The sequence below is a fragment of the Oreochromis niloticus genome, linkage group LG1 (genome assembly GCF_001858045.2).
Source record: "Oreochromis niloticus isolate F11D_XX linkage group LG1, O_niloticus_UMD_NMBU, whole genome shotgun sequence".
NCBI lineage: Eukaryota > Metazoa > Chordata > Actinopteri > Cichliformes > Cichlidae > Oreochromis > Oreochromis niloticus.
In genome coordinates, this window is record NC_031965.2 from 24,345,347 (window position 1) to 24,368,013 (window position 22,667).

Consider the following 22,667-nt stretch of genomic DNA (forward strand, 5'->3'; position numbering starts at 1 on the left):
CTGTCCTTAGTTTCATGTTGTAGTAAGAATGGGAAAACGAGCTTTTAAAAAATGTTGACGTTCGAAGAACAACGTGATAAAGGGACCAAGTTTCTCCTACTGTATTACTGTAGTTATTGCACAACAGCACAGATATACAAGTAAGGCTGACTGCAAATCTTTGAGATTTCCCCTGTCTGAACAATATGGAATCTTAACACAAGGTCACGTCACTACCATTAGTAATGATGTTTTGAGAAAATTTTACCAACACAATGAGATGTGTGACCAAAAAGAAGCCAGAAAATGAGTGAAGAATGACATCCTCAATGTAAAATACATTTTTAATTCATCATTTGCTATCGCTGAATGGTATAAATGTGTAAACTGTTTGCTTGTCAAACTATTTCACAGGAAGACTAAACTGTTAACAAACTTCAAATTACCTGAAAATTAAAGGAGTGAGTCTCTGGGTTTTCAAATGTATTAAAACAGCATAGCACTACATCGGCACTGAGTGGACACATACACACACTCCTCCTCCTGACCCCCCAGGACACTGAGCGGTGAGAGTGTGGGAAAGTTATTTTTAGGACCCATGCAGACTGCCTTCCTGAGTTTGATGCTCCTGCTCCGGATCAACATTCCACCTTTGAACCACACCGACCATAGAGCCGTTTGTGCTCATGATGGCAATTTTAACGTTCTCTGCGGACCAACAGCAGGAAGGACACCATTTCATTTAAAATGAGAAAGCCACTGCCTTTTGCATTGATTTTTTTCCTACGATAATCATGGCAACAGTATTTCTGTGCAAGTTTAGAAAGAACACGTTTTGAATGCAGAATATCTGTAATATTAAGTGTTTATATTTGGATTAATGTGTTTGAAAGTTCTGAAAGTACAAATTACCAAAATGTACCTCTTTTCAATTTTACATGCAAATTTTAAAACATACCCATTGCAGTTATTTATTCAGAGGTCTCTGAAATTAACCACTTTTTTTATGCTGCTGGATGTATGTTTGTTTGGGGGGGGGGGGGGTTGTTGTTGTATTTTTTAAAATCAGGATTGTGCCTGACTATGAGGAAAAGGAATATCAGAATTTACAGTGGCACACTTGACACTCTTGCAAAGAGTTTTTAAGACTTGCACGGAAAGTGCAGAAACCTAAGGCAAAATTAGACACAGTCTTTAAAAAGATAGGAAATAAAAAAATAAATAAAAATGAAGAAGCCAAATATACAGTGAGACTTAGTTTATAAGCACCAGAGGGCCTATAGTTCTCCAGTCACTACCATTATGTTAATACGAGCCCTTTTTGAACAGGCTTACACATACCCTATAGTGCCACAAGACCCCATGGATGTGGGGTGGCATACACGTTATAGCCTTTTTCCCTTTCTCTAATGGGAGCTGAAGACAACTAGGGCTACTTTAATCAGGTCTGAGTCCAATGTGGCCAGTCTAGTCTGATGGGGGCTGAGTGGTCCATGGACCATGTTAAGGGTTCACTGCTCACTGATGAAACAGCTTCACTTCCAGGATGAGTTCAGGCAGACCACACTCTTACTCAGTCTGGCAGGAGGAGCACATATGCCCTGTTTTGTTTTGCTTTAATACTGTCTGTTTGAAAGAAAAGTTTCGGCGTTTTGTTGATATGGTATGGAGGGCAGCACATTTGGCTGCCCCAAATATTCTCGCACTGAGCTTTGACTTGGCTACAACAAACACAACTGCTGCTGCTTTTTCTCCCTAGGTGCTGGACAATGGAAAAAAAAGCTCATTTGGACTGTTTTAACCAGTGTCCTTAGTGATTTTCTGAACCTTGACCTTGCTTGCACAAGCACATCTTTAATACCTTGGCTACAATGACTTCATAGCAGACCACATATAGCACTACAGGGAGTAACATTTGCACTCCAACACATAAAACTCTGCTGATTTGTTGTGGCATTAGTGGAGTGGATTTGATTGTAGGTTTGTGCTTGTCTTAATCAACACAATTATCAAAGGTTGCTATTTAATAAATACATAAACTTGTGCAGACAACCTGAATCACATGGATGTCAAGTGCGCCCAAAAACAAACAACCCCCCACACCTCTGAAGAAAGAAAAACTTGCACATTTTTGCAATCCACACACACCCAAGACTCAGCACAGCAAAGTTATGAGCTAGGCTTTTCAAAGACACATGCACATTTGCAGAATAGATAAAAACTCTGCTAAATAATAGATAACAATCTGATGTATGTTGAGAATATTGTTCAGCTGAGGGGTGCGATGGCGTGCCACTGACTGGCGTGCACCAAATTGTCTCTCTCGTTTTCATATACGCACAAACCATAAGCACACCTCATTCCCAAATGCAACAGAGGTTGATGTGCACCAAGGGAGGAAGTATAAATAATTCAACTGAAATATTATTCCAAGGGTACCATTCCCATCTGATCGTGATTCCCAAGCCACATGTGGGAATCACAAGCAGGTGTATGGAGTTTTCAGTGCCATTAATAGGTTCAGGAAATCCTGTAAGCCCACTGTTTCAGATTTCTTTTCTTAGCCGACGAACTGTCATGATCTGCTATTGAAAGTAAATATTAAATGACTGGGTTCAGCTCTTCCTCCATTTCTGTTCTTCTCAGCATTGGCTTTTCTCTGATCTTTAACACTGGGCATTATTGGAGACTTGGGGAGGCTTATATATGATTAGGCATCGAATACAAACAACCATATAAACAAATGTAAAAACAAGGCCCTGGAGCTTGTTCTCTGTCGAATTCATTATGTATTTTGCAATTCTTTCTTTCCGTCCCTTTTAGACGGTTTGGTGCCTCTGAGGAAAAGCCCTCATTTTAATTAGACCTGACCTGAGAATCACTTAACTGCTCCTCTCCGCTCATGCCTTCCCCCTCCTCTCCAAGTCTTCGCTCTGTTCCTCACATAGGTCCATTAACACCCTTCCCTTGGCACCCACAGGCTTCAACAGGGGGCAGACGCAGGCGTTGTCTTAAAGACGTTTTGAGGACATGCCAAGAAACATTAACCTTCTCTATACACCTCCCTCGGACTCTTTCAGTTTGTCTTCCCGTTCTTCTCAAGTCTTATTCTTCTCATCACTATCATTATCCTCTTAATATTATTTTCTGCTATCTTGTGGCTTTCCTCCAACGCACGTAAAAATTAACTACTCACGTTCATGTCATGTGGGATGGAAGGTTTTTGGACAACTTGAGAAGTTTTTGGGAGTGAGGAGTTGGTAGTGTGAGAGGTAAATATATAATATAGTGTAAACAAAAAGTTCAAATATGGTAGACTCTGCATTTTTAATAGCAGGAGATTTAAATAATAGAAAAATCAAATCAAAAACAGATTTAGCGCAGTTCTAACAAGCTTGAAAGTCAATATTTGGTATGACCACATCCTTCAACCTTAATTTCTTTAAGTAGTCTTCAGGAAATGTTCTTCGGGCTTCTTGAAGGACATTCAAAACTTCTCTTTGGACATTTATGCATTCGTAATTCCAACAATTTTAACCTCCAACAGTGGCTGAAGGGCAGTCCCAAACATGAGCCTCCACCATGTTTTACAGACAGCTGTAGACACTCCATGTTCTACCTCTATCCTGAACTCCTTTTCACATAATGAGCACAGAAGTCTTTGCTGAACTTTTGGCCATTTCTCAAGGACACGACTTTCAGATACTCTTCGACTGCTGTAGATCTTTTTTTTTTGGTCTTCTAGCTCTATTGTTGTCCACTTGTCCAGTTTCCCCAGATTTAAAGGCACACTGCACACCATGCTGAGATATGTCATTTTCAGCTACTAGCTCTTAGAACTTCACCTTGTTTGTGAAAAAATATTATTTTATATGTGTCAAACAATTTTATCTTTGCCATTTTTTGTTGATTCAGCTAAAAAAAATGGAAACAAATTAATGTTGACAGGCTGCTAGTAACAACGTGACAAAAGATACAATTTAAAATTAGTTCTTTGCCAAGTTGTCTGTCATGTACGGACAAAACACTGTTTCATCCTTCAAGTTAGGTTCCTTTTTGATGCTTGAATAAGTCATAAGTCGACATTAAGAGGCTGAATGAAAAGTATTTGTGCTGAAAATAAGTGAAAAAGCAGCCAATGTCCAAAGAAAATCTGAAGCAATCATTTTATCCTTCAAAGTAAATAGCAGAAATTAATATTAACTGTACCTTGATAGGTGACAGAAATGGTTAAGCCATTTCTAGTTGACCCTGAGGCTGGTCTGGACTGACACCTCAAAAAAGTGGTGTCATTCAAATGAACCAGGATGTGCAATATAACTACACGTAAGAAACTGTGATGTAATCCCTATATTTTATATGACCTTTGTCATCATGTGTCATCCTTTCTTCACCAGCTTCCTTTCACTGACTCCTTTCTCTTTATAATAATGCAAAATACGCTAACAATATACCACTTCTCAATGACACGAAACTTCTCCTATGTATACACTACACAGCCATAGCAAATGACTTGTCAGAGCAACAGACATCTCCACATAACATCTCTAATAGAAGACTAATTTGACATAAATCCCTGTCTTATGGCGTACTTGACCCCGTGACCTACCTCTGGCACCCCAGTACCCCACGGGCACACTGCCTGTCAGTTTAAAGGGTCAAACAAAGGTAAAGAGAATGTAATTGCGTACTATCTACATTCTTCAGGGCTTCATCCTTAAAGCATCTTCCCTTGTGAAACCACTGACAGAAGCCTGTGTTAGCTGAGTGACTGGGAAAATTCTCACACACATTGCGTGTTTTCAGAAAGTGTCTAACAATTAAGGTGTGTCTGCATTTCCCAATACCCCTTCCACTTCCTGCTGTGACAAAACAAATTTCCCACGTGTGGGACTAATAAAGGTTATCTTATCTTATCTTATCTTATATATATATTTGCTTGGGCCAGTGCATGAATGTCAATATCTGTATGTGTGTGAGAGCAAGTATTGTTTGTATATGTCTCTCTGAGTATGTGTTAATCTCTTAAACACCTAACACTCCTCTACCTGCTCAGACAGGGCCACGGGTTAATTCTGGCTTCAGGCGTCGTGGCTAATAACTGCTCATCAACCGCAGCTTGAACTCTGAGAAACATCATGAGCTATCGTGGTGACCTTAAAAAAGAACCAACAGAATATCGATTGAGGAATGGGGGAATTTATTTGCTAAAACCAAAACCCACCATTTAAAAAGTATATTCAAAACTAAGAAATACAAGATCACTTCCTTATAAATAATGCCTGCACTCTGTGAGCTGGCAAACAAACACTTTCCGCGTTCCAGAAATGTTAGGGGATATAAACATGAGTCAAACAGCAGTTAAGAAATTAGTTACCAGGACAAATCTATGTGTGGCTGGGGAGACATGCAGCTGCCTGACCGAGCTGGTGAGAAGGTAGCACTGTCAATCATCTGTCACTTTCCACCACCCCATCGCAAATTAATCCAGATAGATGATAAATAGAAAGCTGCTGCATTCAGTGCTTTTCATATATGGAAAATGAGTCAACCGTTGAAAAAGGTACATAGCAACATGGATCTGTTGAAGACTGAGCAGTAGAGAAAATGTTGTATTACGTGGCCCCAGGCAGAAGAGTTGTAGCATGAGTAAATGAGGTGATTAGCAGGGATGGTGTGGGCTGTCACACGTCAGACACCGGGCTTAAAATCCAGTCACCATCTTATGTGTCAATCAGCGGCCCACTGAGGCAGTTGACCAACAGGTCAAACACAGTATGCACTGAGCAATGTATGTGTGAGATGCACACCAGTAGACATATACACCCATACTCTGCAACAGTATAGGACGCGCATGTGCATTCATACCTTTGTGACATTTCTAACTCAGATGATATACAAATTAATGACAGCGAATCACAATGCCAGAGAACACAACACAAAGCACATAATAGGGCATTACAATGACTAATATGTGTTTTGGCTGATTTGATGCATGACTGGTGATACGATGTTCTCTGGGAAATTCCCTGACATATAGCAATGTCTCATAGGACTGTGATTGACATTTTATATTAAGTACGATCTTGTGTCAACAAGTGCATCCATTTTAAAATCCTTAAAAAAAATCATAGGTGGATATTGCAGAAGTTTTAAGCATATGTTATAAGGACAGTGCAAGAGTATGACTCCCACTCAGCAAAAAACTCCAATAAAGCTCCTTAAACAAGAAAGGCAGACAAAGCTTGGTCTTAACAATGTGCTGCTGGAATATATGACAGGGGATCCAGGCCCCACAGAGCTACTGGGATTCTCTAGGCCTCTGAACTCCTGGCCTGCCCACTACAGAGCCTAATTAAAAGACCATTGAGGATAACTACCTTGACTTTTACAAACCTAATAAATCACTGGAGTGGTATGTTGGGGAAATCAGAGAAAGGAGGAGGGATTGTGTCAGACAGAAGAAAGGGTTGGAAGGGCAGTTAAGGCGGGCAAAAAAATGAGAAAGGATTGACCATAAGATGGAGGGAAGTTTGGGGGTGGCACAGGCATTTCTCTCCTCCCCTACAAATCCTGGCTGAAACAATAGGACTCACTAAGAGCCATGGACCAGAGGATGCGATAAGGTAATGATAATGTAATGAGGACCAATCATGAGGCTGAGCTAAGAGGAGGGCCCCTTAATTTCTCTCTGGAGTGGCAGCTCAGTGACAGACTGATTGCTCTGCCCGAGAGTGATCGTGCAAAAGAGAAAGAGTATGATCAATCATACATCAAAATGAATGAAGAAAGAGGAAGCCCATACAATCACCTAGGTACACACTGTAAAATAAAGTGCAATCCAAGAAAACATTTCCACTGTAAATTCTACTTAACTTCTATTATTGATGCCACAGTGGTTGTTGGTATAGGTGGTGTATTGCACTTCATTACATCATTTTGCTCTCTTGTGTATATAATAGATTGGAAAAAATGTTAGAAACATTTGCTAATACTAACTAATTTAAAGTATTTTAAGTCATACATGCAAATGCACTAATGTGTCTCTAGATGTCACACTGAAATTTCAAGCTATCTTACATATTAAGGTAATGCTGCTCCTTATTAGAGTAAGCACGTAATCTGAGAGCTTTTCTTTCTGTCTGCAAAACCAAAACAGTGCTAAACTAATGCAGGGCCACATCCTTGGATCAGAGTCATGGCTGGTAACAAATTACTGCAATCTCAATATAAAAACATAGAAAACTACATAATTAACTGTCATAAGCAGCATAAGCAGTATTGTGTATTTATGATTATAGATGGATTTTTCTCACTTTGTTGCCTCTTGGCATTACACTCAAATAACTGTGGTAGCAACAGAGTGTAATCAATAGCTTCTCCTTTGATTTTGTCACCCAATAGCAGACAAAAGTAAACAAAGGTTGGCAGAGCTTCGCCTACGTGAGAGAGTTGCACAAAGCAAATGTAATCTTTCTTAATAAATAATTACTTTGTATCTACATCGCTTTTTCGTTTTAGGTTAATGGCTACACGGCAAGTTACAAATAAAATACACCAGGGAGGTAACATCAGAGCATCTACAAAATCCAAACATTTTTTAAAAAAGAAAGAAAAACAAAAAAATCTGATGAGATATCACATTATACAGGGTTCAGGGTGTAACCCTTGGACTACTGTCTTTTTTATGAATAAATCCTGGTTATGCTGAGTACCTTTGACAACATACCTCAATACTGAACTGTTTTCTCTTGAGCTTAAAAGCCAGGTCCTTGTGGTCAGGGAGTTGGCTCGCCAGACAGTTCAGGTGAGGTACTTGGCGTACGTGTAACAGGCCTGTAAAAGGAAGAGGGAGCAGATTAAACCTGAAATACAACACAAAGTAAGAGCTTCCTTTACTTCTTCCTGCCCTACTACTTCATTTATTATAGAGCATGTGTATTTTGTTTGACTGTGCCAACAAAAAACCCCATTGTGTTTCTCACATGTGCCATTTTTTAATAAAAGCATGAAATTTACTGAGTTACTACCAACTACCACTAAGAAATTAACCTTCATTATTATGCTCAATACCCCTATTTTGGAAGAATGCTGTTCCCCTGCACCTTTCAAGGTAACATTTTAGTATGTAGGCAGTAGCTGTGTGAGAAGAGCTAATAAAACATTGCTAGTGACCCCACACTGACCTTAGCGAATGTTCACTGATGTTAAGTTTGATAAACCCATTCGTGAAGTCTTCATGTCTTCACAGATCAGTAGTTTTGTAACAGATTATATTTTTGAATGTTTCAAAGTTTTGCGATAGCTTTCAAAGGTCTAACTGATCATTATAAGATGAAGGATTTTATAAAGTTTGGGGGTTTGTTTTGAAAATTTGCATCTGTACAAGAGGATTAAATTTAAGGCCCAAATTAATTGTAAAATTACTAACAACTAAATCTGCAATAGAATATACTAAGTAAACTTCATTGGCAGACTGAAATGAAAAAGTATTTCGTTCACATATCTGCATGTTAGACTTTTCCTATGATTTGGAGTACGAGTGAATGAAAATTTGCCAACTTAGACTGGGACATACTAGAACAATAAGGACACAAGACAAAAACGCAAGCTACGGATTCTTACAAAGTTTTGGAGGATTTTTTTCCTCTGCTCTTACTCCTCAATTCATTCATTCCAGTTTTCTTAAAACTGGTTACATACTGTAGAAGTAGGGAGGTATAAATAAGTGTGAGAGAGAAAAGGAGTGATCGAGGGAGTAATGGAGAAAGGAAGACCGACATAAAAAGTGGGGGATGGTGGGTTCTCTCCTCTGTGCACTTGGGTGATTTCCCCTTGCCTGATTTGCAGTGACAGGCTTCCCAGCATGCTTTGAGCAGCCCTCAACTGCTGCCGCAAACACGCACGCGCATCCGCACGCACACTCTCACACTCGTACCAGATGCGTTTGCACTCATGAACACACATCAAAACAATTGTACACGTAAATGTATTTCATAACCCAACCAGAGATTCTCTGGCTGGTTGAACAGGGCAAACATATATTTGAACAAGGTGTGCAAACAATATTAACTGCAAATTAAAAAGAACATTCTGTTTTGTTTTTGCAAAACAAAATCATTAAAAAAAATGATACATCCTCACACTCATGTTGCATGAGCTTAAAAGCCACCTGCCCTCACAATGCAGAGGAATGTGATCACTGCTGGGATGTGTGATCTAAATAAAACATACTGTTGGATGAAAACAAAATCTGCCATTGAATGTTTTCAATCTCATCCCTTCATCTGTCACAACTAGGGCCGTCTAACACGAGGGGGGGTGGAGGGGGGGTGAGAGGAAAAGCGCAAGAGTGAGTGGGAGAGTTCGAGAGGCATTGCTAAAAATACCCAACTCGCTTAAACTGACCTTTATGCGTGGAGGGTGTGATAGAGTGATAGAAAAGAGGAAAACATGCAGGAGAAAGAAGGAAAGATAAAACTGTACAGAAAAAGTGATGGTGAGGACGAGGAGCGCAAACACAAACTACGGTGCCTGCCCTCCCTTTGTGTTTCCTTATTTCTTTCTCTCCAAGTGTCCCTTACCAGTGTCCTTTCCCCTACTGAAAGCCTTGCCCTCCATTTATTAGCAGAGCATGCTGGCCACGGAGACATTGACCGAGGGATAGAGCGATAGAGGCAGAGAGGAAGAGAGAGTGATGGTGAGAATATCGATTCCCCAGTGTTGGTCTGCTCTGCTCCAGAGCCTCAGGGGTATGGGACTGGGGATGAGAGTGGGCGAGGCGAGAGGGAGAGAGGCTCTGCTGGAGGGGGGAGGCAGGGATGGAGGGTGGGGGCGGTGGGTGCGAGGGAGAGGGGGTACAGCGTGGCAGCTGAATCCCCCCGGCCTGTCTACTGAGGAGCACGTCTGATTGAGCAGCAGCACAGTAACGCGCACTGACAGTCTGGCCTGCAAGGGGGCTGCCCTGCCTCCATCCACAGCCCAGCCTCAGCCTTAATGCACTGCCTGTATGTATGTGTGTGTGTGTATTTGATGGAAAAGAGACAGAAAGATAAGCGTGTGTGTTCTTACCATGGTAGTCTTTGTAGAGAGGGTTGGTCTCTCTCTCAGAGCCTTTGAATGATTCCAAGGCTATGGCATTGTCACATAGCCTGGTAATGTTGCCCATTAGAGCCTGGTCCTGTAGGACAGAGAGAGACCAAGATTGAGGAAGGGAGGGAGGGGGAAAGAGACACAGAACATTAACAGGTAATTAAAAGCCTCCTGACGGGCCATCAGAGTTTCAATTAAATTAGGTCATCATTTCCTGTGACCAGGTCATTTCTGCCCATGGCTTATGTGAATGTGATGAGGGATAGAAAGGAAAGTAGTGATGGGGCAAACAAATGGAGATAAACCTTAAGTCATAGATTTGAAAAAAAGAGAGAGAGAAAAAAAGCATGGGAAAATGTGACACACTGTAAATATTTTATTTCATCAAATGTTTCATGAAAAAGCTTATAGCTGGATAGCTGGTGCACAAACTTAAACCTGCACCCAGCAGGGGAGGACTGGGGAGAAGTTTGAGAAGTAACATAGGCTTGGAGTGGATAGCTCCCCCTACTGGTTTGCTCAGTGACTTGACAATAAAGTGGACAAATTGGGGCTGAATACAGTAGAGAAAAAGAATGAGGAAGGAATATACAAAAGGGTGGAGGCAGAGGGTAAAGGAGTGAAAGGGAGGGAGAGAGAGGGACATTGGGACATAGGGGGAGAGGGAGTCCTGCATTATTAATCCCTTTGCCTCCTGAATCATTCACATCCTTCTCTCTGTGTTGGCTGCCACCGCCTAATGCAGTTTTCATGCCTTCATGTCTTTTCCCCACTCTTTCTTCTTCCTTTTCATTTTTGTCCTACTTTTAAAGTATGCATATCCTACCAGTCAGTACCACCAGCACATACAGAGAATCTGAAGTCACTCGTGCAGCAATTACACCCAATTCGAGAGTTTCGATACGCATTATTCAACACATTATTAAAAACACCAATGGCACAATATCACTTAGTAACTGAGTGACAGCCCATGAAAAACTTTATGTGTACAAATCTGTTTAGGGCATAATAACTCTTCTGTGTGCACATAAATACATAGATTAGATTCCTTATCAAGGAGCAATTTATTTCAAACTTTCCACATAGAGCAGCTCAGTTTAATAGCAACAGGGCAGAATGAGGTCAGTAAAACACGCACATGTGCCTCAGCTCCTTGAGTTTTTGAAGCAATAAAAGAAATGCTCCCCTCTGCTGAATACAATTCTTTATATGCTATTTATAATTAATAAAGGGCTGTAACAAGACTCGTTTGAGTCCTGTAATTAAACTCTATGCTAGCTCAATAACTTCAGATTACGTCAGTGCAAATCCCCTGAAACCCTCAGCTTCAGCTGATGACCACTGCCTGACAGGTCACAGAGAGGGCCCAATGTTCACCTTATGCTGCAACATTACAGCTATTGTTGTTTTCATTTGGCTGTTTGGCTCAATGGCATACAACTAATGCCACTGGGTATACATGTCATCAACTATTAGACTGCAGAAATAGCAAGTAAACAATCTTATTAATATGATCCCAAATCAGTCTGAGTGAGTTAAAGATGACTTTCTGATGATCAAAAGTTGAACAAAATGAAAATATGAAATATATGAAAGACATGCAATGAAATAAACAGTAACAGGAGTTGTTTTGCAATTGAAAAAACTGCTCTGCTCTTCGGAATTACAAGAATAGGCAAGTGTGATATTCATAGGTAAGACTGCAGCTTATATAAATGGTGTAGAGGCTATGTGGACATCTTTCTGGACGAGCTGCAATATTTACGTCAATCACGACAACGCTTTAGTCTGAGCAGCAGGTGAGTATAGATGAGAGTATAGATGCATTATGGGGAAGACTGTGAACTTGACATTTGTGTGTGGGATGGGTGTGGTAGCAGGACCAAGTAAGATTGAGGGGAACCAGGCTAAGACAAGCTTAATTAATATTTCAGATGGATTGTAGCACTGGGCTGCTGTGAGCAGGCTTTCAGTGAGTTGTTCAGCTTCCCAAGCTGCTCAATAATGGATTGAGTATTGTAGGCTAGCAGCGGTGGGCTAGCTGGCCAAGACAATAGAGCCTTGGCCAGGTAGCCCATTGCTACTAGTCGAGACAGTTTTCCAAAGGCCATACCTCCTCCATTATAACTATTTAAGAAACGCTCTGGCACAAAGAAACTCTTCTTACATGTCAAACTAATTTCTGTTATCAGTTTTAAGTGAGTAGGTTTTACACACTGCTGCCTTCAAATGATTAATCACTTTACTGAGTGAATGAAAGTCACATTAATTGTATAAGTATATTATATAACTAATAATAAGGTCACATAGCCCCTAATTACCTCCATGTTGGCTTAGTTACTGAACACCTGATTCAGTCCAAAATCTCCTCTCCTGTTCTTCCCCAACTCATTCACTTCTCTCCCCAGGGTGGAGGAGGGGGAGGGGACAGATTAAGGGTTTGGAAGCCTGGCCAGAGTGGGACAGGGGGACCGCTCCCACCACAGCTGACATCTGCTAGTTAGCCACTCTACCTTTTTTTGACTAGGCCAAGGCCGCTGTGCAGTGAGCACATATAGGCCTGGAGCCAGAGCAAGTTATGACAACACAGCTGTTCTGTAAGTTACTGACCTATATCTTTGTATAAAAGGCTCCGAAATAACAGTGTTTTCATGCTCTTGTGATTGAGTGAGTGAGTAAGAAAGTAGGGTGTTACAGTAAAAGAGTGAGCAGGTTGAAACATTTTGGTAGAAAGTCTCAGATGGCTTTTCTGGTGAGTGTGCTTCTGTGGTTGACTGTCTGGGGGAGGGCTGTGGTTTGCCATATGCCTCAGCAGATGACTCCATCTTCACACTGAGAGGCCAGACTGGACACAGGCACATGCACGTGGACTCCCCCCAATTGCCTAACCACACCACCCACCTCCTCCCAAGATTTACACTTACAATCGCAACTGCAAGGAGTAATATTAGTAAGACAATAAAATGCATGCACAGGCTCACACTCTGCTTAAAACTCTAATTTTAAAAACAGCACCATAAACCCCCTCACAGATTCAAAGGCCTTTAAAATAAGTATGCAACTGACTGTGTTTGCTGCAAAAGCATGGCTTCCAGGAAGAGGCCCCTCTTAGGCCTGAGTCATACCAAGGTGACACTGAACTACAGGGTCAGGAGGATGACACAGTGCAAAAGACTTCATACTATGCACTCTACTAATAAAAAAGACATAATCAAATCAAGTTTAGAACATCTCCCTGTAGGAAAGGGACACAAGAATAAATGTTTTTGCACGTCATAAAACTACTGACAAACCTCTTTCAAAAAGAGATTCTCAACTATGTTTAATTGTTTACACGTGTCAACCAGTGTTTTACCTGAATAAGATGAGAAGGAACAGTAACTACTGCAACTGACAGTGATGACCTCAGTAAAGCACGCAGTCCATAAAGAAAGGTAGTCAAGGCGTGGCTATGCATGGGGTCGTCATGGCAACTCAGGTCATCATTCCACAAAGCTGAACCAAGAGAGTGAAGCCCAACACGCAAGATATTACGAGACATGGACTATAAGAAAAAAAAAAAAACAAGAGGAAAAACATGTCAGAAATACAGAAAATATTCATGAAGGAGTCATGCAAATGCGTTTTATTTTACAGTACAGTCGAATGCAATAACACTGCTTCTGAACATTATCTGAGAACCGCTTTTAAATGATTTCAGAAAGCTGCTGTGGCCTTGGGTAGTATTCCCAAACTTTGGAAGAGAGCGAATGGACAGTCTGCTCACCAGCACAGACGATCGGAACACAGTGCCCAAACGTGACTGGACACAACTGCCCAATCACAGAAGCCATCTGACACACGCACAATGGACCTGTCAGACAGGCTTCCAATATGGCCGCCACCCAGAAACTCCAGCACATTCTTGGCACCACAGCGATGCTCTGCAGCCAAGGGGGCCTGGGTAAGGGTGGAGTGCCTTCCCTTGAAACCCCCCCACCTCACTACAAGAGATCAACGGTAACCCACTCTCATGGGCAAAGAAGAAAAGTGGCCAAACAGTGGTGGGATATATATATCACTGAAACTGAAAGAATGGAGGAGCCTGTCCAAAGTGTGAGAGTTTTTTAGCCTTTAGTACAATTGCCTTTTATTTGGGGTTTCGTAAGGATGGCTCCTAATTACTGAGGTGAGAGCCAAAAGTGATTAACAAAGCCCTGGCCTAAAATCTGCTCACTTTTTGCTTTTTTCCCCCCAGCCTCTTCTCTTCTTTATCCCTCCCCCTCTATTATCTCAACCCTCCTGAAATCTCCTCTGCCCCACTCCCTCCTGCTTCCTCTCCCAACAACATGACCTAAGCTTCATTTGAGTCTGGAGCAGAATCACAGGGATCTAAGAAAAATAAACCCCATTGTTTCTGGGAGATTTTTTTATAGTCAACTCATAGATTTCCAAACGACTCTCTTGACTTTTCCGATGTTCTTCACCACCAGTGCTTCATTTCTATACCTTACTATACTTAAATATGAGTTTTATGTGCGCTTCCCTTAAGTCACTTTCTTTGTTGAGTGACTCAGTCTCTTCAATCACGGGTTTTGTGGGACACAGAATTAGAAATTTATTTCTATGTGCAGCCCAGCAGGGGGGAGCTGTGGCAACATCAGTGTTGCTGTGGCAACATTAGCAGGGGAGGCCAAACTTAACTCCTATAGTTTAGCCTATAGAAAAATCAGGGAACAATGCCAATAAGGTCCAGCCAAGGACCAGAAGCCAGCCATATAGACTACAACAAGCCTGGAACCCCGACCTAATCAGCCAGTGTTTGTGGAGGCTCACACAACTCAACAGAATCCCCCCAAAACACGCCCAGGGAGATTAATCAACATTGTAATCTGTTATTTACAATTTATATTAAACCATCACAATATAAGCAGTCCCCCAAAAGCAGATAAACAAATCAACATAAAGATGCATACACACTATCATCCATACTGGCCTTTTTTCTGTGTGTGCCCATGTCGCCCTGTGCTAGTCTGCATTCCTGGACTGCGCCAACTGCACATCGGGCGGCCACACTGCTTTAATGATGTCAGCAGTTAATCTGGTGTGTGATTGACAGCGCTTGGGGAGGGAAAGTGGGGGGCAGGGGAGGTAAATCTTGTGCGTGAGTGACAGGGGGGGAGAGGTGGCTCCAGGTGACAAGCAGAGGGGTCACAGAATGTAGGTGAATAAGGCGTGCACATATGTGTGTGTTCATACATGCACATGCACACACTGGATCACAAATAATAGTTTACATGCTTTTGTTGTGTATGAACACTATTTATTAAGTGTTGTTTTAAATTAACAGTAGGACATTTAATAAACAAGCATGGAAAGTGAGGTAGATAAGGCCACAAATGCTTCTGGCACTCTGCAGAGGACTGGTGAGTATTCAGAAGATTTATGTCAAAGATAAGACACACAGCTGGGAACACACAGGTGAGGTCAACCTGAGCAGGTGAGAAGGAGGTAAACAGGCTCAAGTAGTGGTTCAAATGTGACAAAAAAGCTTGGGGTCACAGATGCAGATCTAGTATCTCCCTCTGTGCTACTCCAGTGCTTGTAACAAACATTTATATGAACAATAGCTTGTAATTAAAAGTGAGCTTAAGACGTGGTATTTGTAACCTGATACAGTTTCAGAGTTCAGCATCGTTGCCATACACTGAACATAAACAATAATGCACACGAAACATGGTTTAGGTTATATCACAGAGATTTGGATCACCCAGCACTGATAAGTGTTTCTTGAACATTTTAAAGGCTGCATCTGGTTGGAGATCGGTCACCTGAAGTGGATCATATTTTTATTCAATTGTTTTGTTTACAGTTTTACCCAAAAAAGTAAACCCATAGAGTTACATCTTGCTATGTGTATTAGATTATATGGCACGGCTGTTTTTTGTTGAAGGGACGGGCTGCAATAATTGAAAATACAAACTGTAATTGCAAAATCATCCATTTTTAGACTCTCAAATCAAACAGATACAAAACAGAAATAATACTGGTTCTTACCATGGGGGTAGACAAATCAAAGCCTTCTCTGTGTATGACCTCTTGAAGGGACTTCAGCAATGCAGAGTAAGACTCAATCATGCGACTGGAGAGAGCCCAGGGTATGGCAGAAAGAATGGGAACAGTGAAGCAGACACCCAGAAAGAGAACACAAAAGGCTTATTTAATATATGTAAATTGTCACTGAGACTATTTTGATAAAACTGGGCCAAGCCTATCACCACAGTAGTTTAATCGTCTATGACTGCAGCATGTTCTTCCTGACTGTGCTTTTCTGTGGCCACTGAAGCAGACAGATGATCCATATCAAGAGATCCAATTAATTTATTTGGTTGATTAAATTACAACATGACTGGTTCTCTGTCAGCTCCCTGAGGATCTGATTGTGCCGAGACAGACAGATAGACAGATGAGACGCGCATATGCACAAACATACGCACAGCAAAGATGATATGTGAGAAGGAGAGGAGAATTAATGGGCTGATATCTAAAATTAACAGGGAACAGCATTTTGGGTTTAATCAGGGGTAAGATGTGCACCACTGTCAAAGGGCATACAGTGTTATCAGAGCAATATTTAGCAACAATCAAGAGACTTCCGTGTGTCTATAGGATGGCCGACAGGAATGTTAACCCCATCTTTTTACACAAGACCCTCCACTTAAGAACGCCCCACCATTGTAATGACCACTCTGTGGTAACTCACACTGGGCTGCTATGTCAGTTGTCAATTCGACCTGCAGGCTACAAAAGCTGATACACATAGATTGGTCACACGCCAATAGCCATGTATAAAGAACAGTAATACACACTTGTGTTGATTACACTTGGCCAAGTATATCCATGTACTCTATTTCAGTTATTCAACACAACAATGGTGCCTCCTGACCCCGCTGTGGCTAATGATAGAGCTGGCTTGGTGAAAGAGGGACACCTACCCTCCACGGCCTCTCTGCCCATGCCCCAGCTCTGAGGTAGGGGGCTGGGATGGTGTGACATGTAGTTGAGGAGGTTGCTACTGGTTGGCAGCCATTGTGAGAGGCAGCATTGTGTTTTAGCTACCCCTACTGAGCAGCCCTCATTCAGGTACCAAAAAGGTCTAGGTGCTTAGCTACGGGGGCTAGTGCGTCAGCTAATTAGGATCATGCACAGGGAAGCTTCTTTATCTCAGCGTTCCTATTTCAGCAAGGGAAGAAAAGAGGAGAGAACGGGGATGCTTGGTCTTAAACAACAGGATCTGTATCACCTAGAGAGCAATTTGTGCCAATTATGCCTTCAAGTGAAACGGAGCAATTTAACAGCTAGGGTATCAACATGGGGCTTTGGACACGTGCAAGGGGGAGTAGCCTGCTTAGGAGTTTGTGTGGTACATGTGCGTGTGCAATGCACTGTGTATGTGAGCACAAGCATGTGTGTTAATACCGGGGCGGGCCTTGGGGCACAATGCTGCAGTGCAGGTGTAGTTTCCCGCTGTCAAAATGCCTGTGAGATCTATAACCCATTCAGACACTACAACAGCACCACTATGTCAGGCTTACTCAGATTCATCAGTGGACAAGATTTTTGTTCTTTTATGTTTTTCCCATTAGGCAATGTTGAGTTATAAGTTATAACAGCTAGTGGTGTCCACTTTACCATCCACACTTTTGAAAGTGAATGTTAACAAAATTCAGTGTATTGGCACAGTTGCTCTGCTAAAGAGTCTGTTTGCTGACATAAAAGAAGAGTGATACCATAAAGCCTCCTCCACATCCTCTGTGCTCCAGATTGCTATATTTACCCTGTGTGTGTGTGAGTGTGCCTTCGTGTGCGCTTGTGTGTTCAGCAACACTCTTTGAGTAAAGAGCCTGCATGACCTCTGAACCCTAAGTACACTCAATGCAGGAGAAATCAAACAGACGCTGAGCAAACAAGGCCCTTATTTGAATAGACATACGCAACCTTTCCAAGAGCCTGAATGACTCAGGCCAGTGGCAAGCTGCTTAGAACAGAAGACAAACCAGCCAGATTTTAATGAATTTGCATCAGTATATTGTTGAAAGTGGACATTTGACTCGAAAGTACAAAACACTGTGGATACTTTTGAGCAGGTATGCAAAAAGCAGAAAAAAGCGATTTCAGCCTTAAAGATATGACATATGACTTTTTCATATTTTGAAGCAAATCAATAAAAAGCATGAACTATTAATGCAAAATTTTGCAAGATGCATGCTTGTTTTGCTGCTACAACTAATAAAAACACATATAAACTTGACTGATTTGGGGAATAACAGAAAATTAGGAAATGTTCCAATAATCATGTTTCGTATAATTAATTGAATAGCAGTGGATCCTAGACTCAAAAAGGGACATATATATGATAAATTATGTTTTGTAAGCCATTTAAAAATATATATTTGGGAAAATTATAGACAGTAAAAAATTAATCAAGAAAAGAGAATATAATTATTAATCAAATAACAAGGAAAGCAATTATACCTCGCAGGCCTAAAGTTTAATAATTTCCTACAAATCTTAACCAAAGGGAGAAAGCTCAGTCCTCTCATACTCTCTTCTTTAATTCATGTGACAGTTACAATACAGTAATGTTACCTTAAAATGATGTTGGTCTGTTTGCATTGTACCTGTATTCTGTGAAAAATGCCATGTTTGCTTACCTGTGTTCTGTGGATGATGTCTTATTTGTATAACTGTGTTTTGTGGGTGGTGTCGTGCTTGTGTGCCTGTGTTCTGCGGATCGTGTCTCATTGGTTTCCATGTGTTCTGTTGATAGTGTCTTGTCGTTTTACCTGTGTGTGGTTGATGACTGGGTGGGATGTTCTGGAAGGTAGAAGCGGTGGCACTTGGCTGCCTGGCGAATTTCTGGCTCCATTGTCTTGGAAACGTCATAGTAATGCCCAAATCGGGAAGAAGAGGCCAGGGCACTCTGAAAAGGTCAAAGGGTCAATTTTTGGAAAGTGAAACAATAAAAAATCTAACCCAATTAATTTAAAAACCACTTTCAATAAAATCGGACACCTCTACCTGATTTGAACTTTTTTAAATAATTGGTGTGTATTTAATGTTTTTCAAATAAGAACAGAACAGTTCATAAGAAAATAAACTTATTTGTTTTCCTAATTTGTAAAGAGTTTGTTTTTCCGCTCCATGGTAAAGCAATTGCATTGTTTATGGGTCATTCCTCCACATTCCTACAGCAGAGAAGTTAAATAACCACTATGACCACACTCTTAATCATTTCTTCACATAAATGTCCACTTCTGGCTGTGAAAGCAAACGTATCACGGACGCAGGGAAGGCGGATGTTTTCCTGCAGCTGAAAGAGAGAGTTTTAGCTCTTCTCTCTGAGTGAAACCAGGGATTCTATTGTTAAAGGGGCCCTTAATCTACTCCTAATCTGGATTAGGGCCCCCGGTGTGTCCCTCTCCTGGCGGGACGAGGGGGTCAGGAGGGCAGGGGGGTCAGGAGCTCATCTTCTCTTTGTGAGCTAGGCAACCCGCTTAGCGTTCCATCCCCGCCCTGACGGCCTCACCTTTGATCTGATGTCTTCATCGGGAGAGCAACTCAGTGGGCTATGCTAGGAGAGGTGTGTGTAAGGGGAAAGTAAGCGTTGACTCTGCGGGTGAATTTGGGATGCAAATCCTCTGGTTGGGCTTACTAGTGGTTTGTAAAGACGATTTTACAGGGGAAGGGGGAGAGGTGAGGAAAGGACACAGATATAAAGAAGTTTCCAGGGAGAGAGAAAGAGGGAGAGGATCCCCAGGGACACACTGTGTGCTGTTAATCCACATAGCGATATGGATTATAGAGCGACGGGGGTAGACTGCAGAGAAGTAGAAGGGGAGGGTCACCTCTCCTCAAAGCGGAAGAAAGAGTGTAGGGCTGCCGACCCTAGCAGGGGGAAAGGCAGGGATTTGGGGAAAGACAGAGGCGCAGGTCTGGGTCATAGGGTTGAGCGAGCAGACATGTCAATGCACAGGCTGCAAAGTACTCTTGTTTCCCAGGCTAAGCAGGGGTGCAGGCGTGTGTATATGTGTGTATATGCGAGTTGGGGACCAGTGAAAAGCCTACCTATTGCCAGTTAAGTGTGAGTAATCTGGCCCAGCTCTGAAAGGAGAAGCTGAGGCCTCATTCACCCCACAAAGGAGTTTAGAAGCTGATAGATTTAGTGGTTGAGACAATTGCCAAACCACTAAAGACCAGAGTGCCAGTGCAATCCATTGGCAAATCATCATTAACAGAGACACATGTTGAACTTTTGAGAATTAAAAAACATTACCTTTATTCCAACACAATATGAGACATCATGTATAATGTATATATCAATCTGACTACCTGTACTTTAGGTAGATTCTGATAGCGCCAGGCAATCTTCATAGCATCCAAATTGTCCTGGGGTTCACAAGACAGCCTGGGCTGTTCCACAGGCTTGTGAATGGCCACATCGTCCAAGATGGGAGCAGGGAGTTCCTGTTCAAAACAGTACAATACACTTCATGTAACTGGTATAAGGGTTAGTTATTTCCATTGCTATGTAATTTTTGAACAGAATAAGGGGACTATGGAAAGTCCCAGTGTAAGAAGATGTTGTTGAACTTGGGCATCAGTTTATTGTGATAAAATTATTTTCTGAAATCCATGTAAAATAACTAAAATAAACAGATACCTGACATTATTACCAGTGGTGGGTCAAAAACTAGATCCTGAATAATTTGGCATCAGAAGTGCCAATGAGTTTCTAATAACATGGTTTTTATAAAAGTTTATGTGCAGGACAAATATTTTAAACTAAAAACAACTGTAGTGGTAACACAGCAGGATATATAATCACGTGTATTACATTACAAAAAAATAATCTAAAGATTGACTCATTGCAGAATTTAATCTGAGATTCTTAGGCTTAACATAAATACAATATGGAAAGAGATGCTCATAAAAGACTCAAAACTAAATCTCTCTAGTTAAGTAACAAAAATACTACAGTGCATCACAACTTCATTTCTCCTTCTAAGCAATTAACTGCATGTTATGGTAATCCATAAAGAGGAACCTTAACATCAGAAAATTAGAATACTGCAAATGTAGCTGTGAAAACACTAAATGATGTGATATATCCCCATTGGGAGCCCCCCTCTTCTAATAAGTCTTTGATATGTAAAGAGAGGGTGACGCCATGACCCCTCCCACTATCAATCAGTGGGAGAGAGGCCCCCCTCCCTTATGCGGGGTGGCAATCAGCTTCTGGGGCTATGGTGCTCTTCACAAAGTGATACATCGGGAAACATTTCAACAATGCTATAACCAGGCCACCCTCGACCTCCCAGATACCCCCATTGACCCTGACACATGTTAGCAAAAGCTGTGTGCCTGCACTGTAAAGCAGGTGGGGGTTTATATTATGAGCAGAAAAAAATCTATCATATATCTGTAGATAAATATATATATATATATATACATATATTTATAAATTATACAACCATCTACAAGTACTTTCCAACATTCAAACAAAGTTCTTTTTGTTTGACAGTTGTACGGGAAAATATTAAAGCACACATAACAACACAAGGCCACCTTGGCTTCTTTGCAAGTGGTTTGTCAAAACTCGCAGCTTAGAAAAATAAATCATTCTTTGCAGTACCTCAATTTCATTTCAAGTTGTTACAGAATTGCTGACACCTTCCCTCATACCTGTAAGATGTCATCAGGGTTATCTTGAGCTGATGCAACAAAAAGTTCATGCCGACACACCACTCCTTCTGCCAGGAAGTACTTGAGGATCATGCGAGAGTAGCTATCAAATCGGTCCTCCTCTAAAAAGAAATATTGATAAAACAAAGGCAACAATAATTAGAATTTGATAAAAAGTGGAAAAAAAAATCACTGTTTAATGCCAAACTGTTTAATGCCAAACATTGTTGATATTCTTTCCTTCTTCAACATTCATTCACACATCACAGATCCAGCAGTTCATGACCACATCACAACTGCAAACTGTAATTGATGTAAGGACCACATTCTGGTTACCTTAAGAGGGACATGAAGTGGCAATCGACATGTCACAGGAACATGTAGTGTGATCTGACTATCAAAGTGGAGATGACATCTTCACCTTTCTTGTTAGGGTCTTAAAACAGTATTTCTATCATTTCCCCCTACAGCATTGGATGTGAGACAAAGACACCTGCCTTAAGCATTCACCTGGACCCTCCCACTAAATGGAAAGGTACTACAAGTGACAAGAGAAGGCAGAAGTAGGATAAGGCAGGAGCTTCTCTCAAAATGCTTCCTGACACAGGTTCACTTGAATCTCTCAGATTTTTGTGTGCATTCAAGTGGCAATGGCATCCTTTCACTATCATTCTCACGTCATTTCCATCAGGTGTAGTTAACAGTGTAAAAAGTTAGTTGTGTACGGTGGGCAGATCTCTGCTCGGAGAGATGACATTAGAGCCACATTAGAGGAGGCATTAAATGGACCGGCACATAATTCTAAACAGCAAACACACTTTCCCAAAAGTAGTCTTTGTTCTTGCGTACAAAGCAGCCACCCGTCCATTCCT

General features: G+C 41.4%; 1 protein-coding gene across 2 annotated transcripts in view; it reads right to left on the reverse strand.

Moving 5' to 3' along the window:
* Positions 1-22,667, reverse strand: part of elp4 (elongator acetyltransferase complex subunit 4) — a 54,337-nt gene that overhangs the window by 23,700 nt on the left and 7,970 nt on the right. Inside the window, exons 3-10 of one of the 2 annotated variants that reach the window (XM_025906793.1) lie at positions 21,796-21,917; positions 20,443-20,577; positions 18,897-19,033; positions 16,108-16,192; positions 13,427-13,615; positions 10,051-10,159; positions 7,709-7,815; positions 5,056-5,135 (exon numbers count right to left, since the gene is read on the reverse strand). In XM_025906793.1, coding sequence (XP_025762578.1) covers positions 5,088-5,135; positions 7,709-7,815; positions 10,051-10,159; positions 13,427-13,615; positions 16,108-16,192; positions 18,897-19,033; positions 20,443-20,577; positions 21,796-21,917 — 932 coding nt within the window. In that variant the 3' untranslated portion in view covers positions 5,056-5,087. Of the gene's footprint in view, positions 1-5,055; positions 5,136-7,708; positions 7,816-10,050; positions 10,160-13,426; positions 13,616-16,107; positions 16,193-18,896; positions 19,034-20,442; positions 20,578-21,795; positions 21,918-22,667 lie in introns of those variants that run through there. The other variant, XM_003442311.5, reaches the window with a different exon arrangement.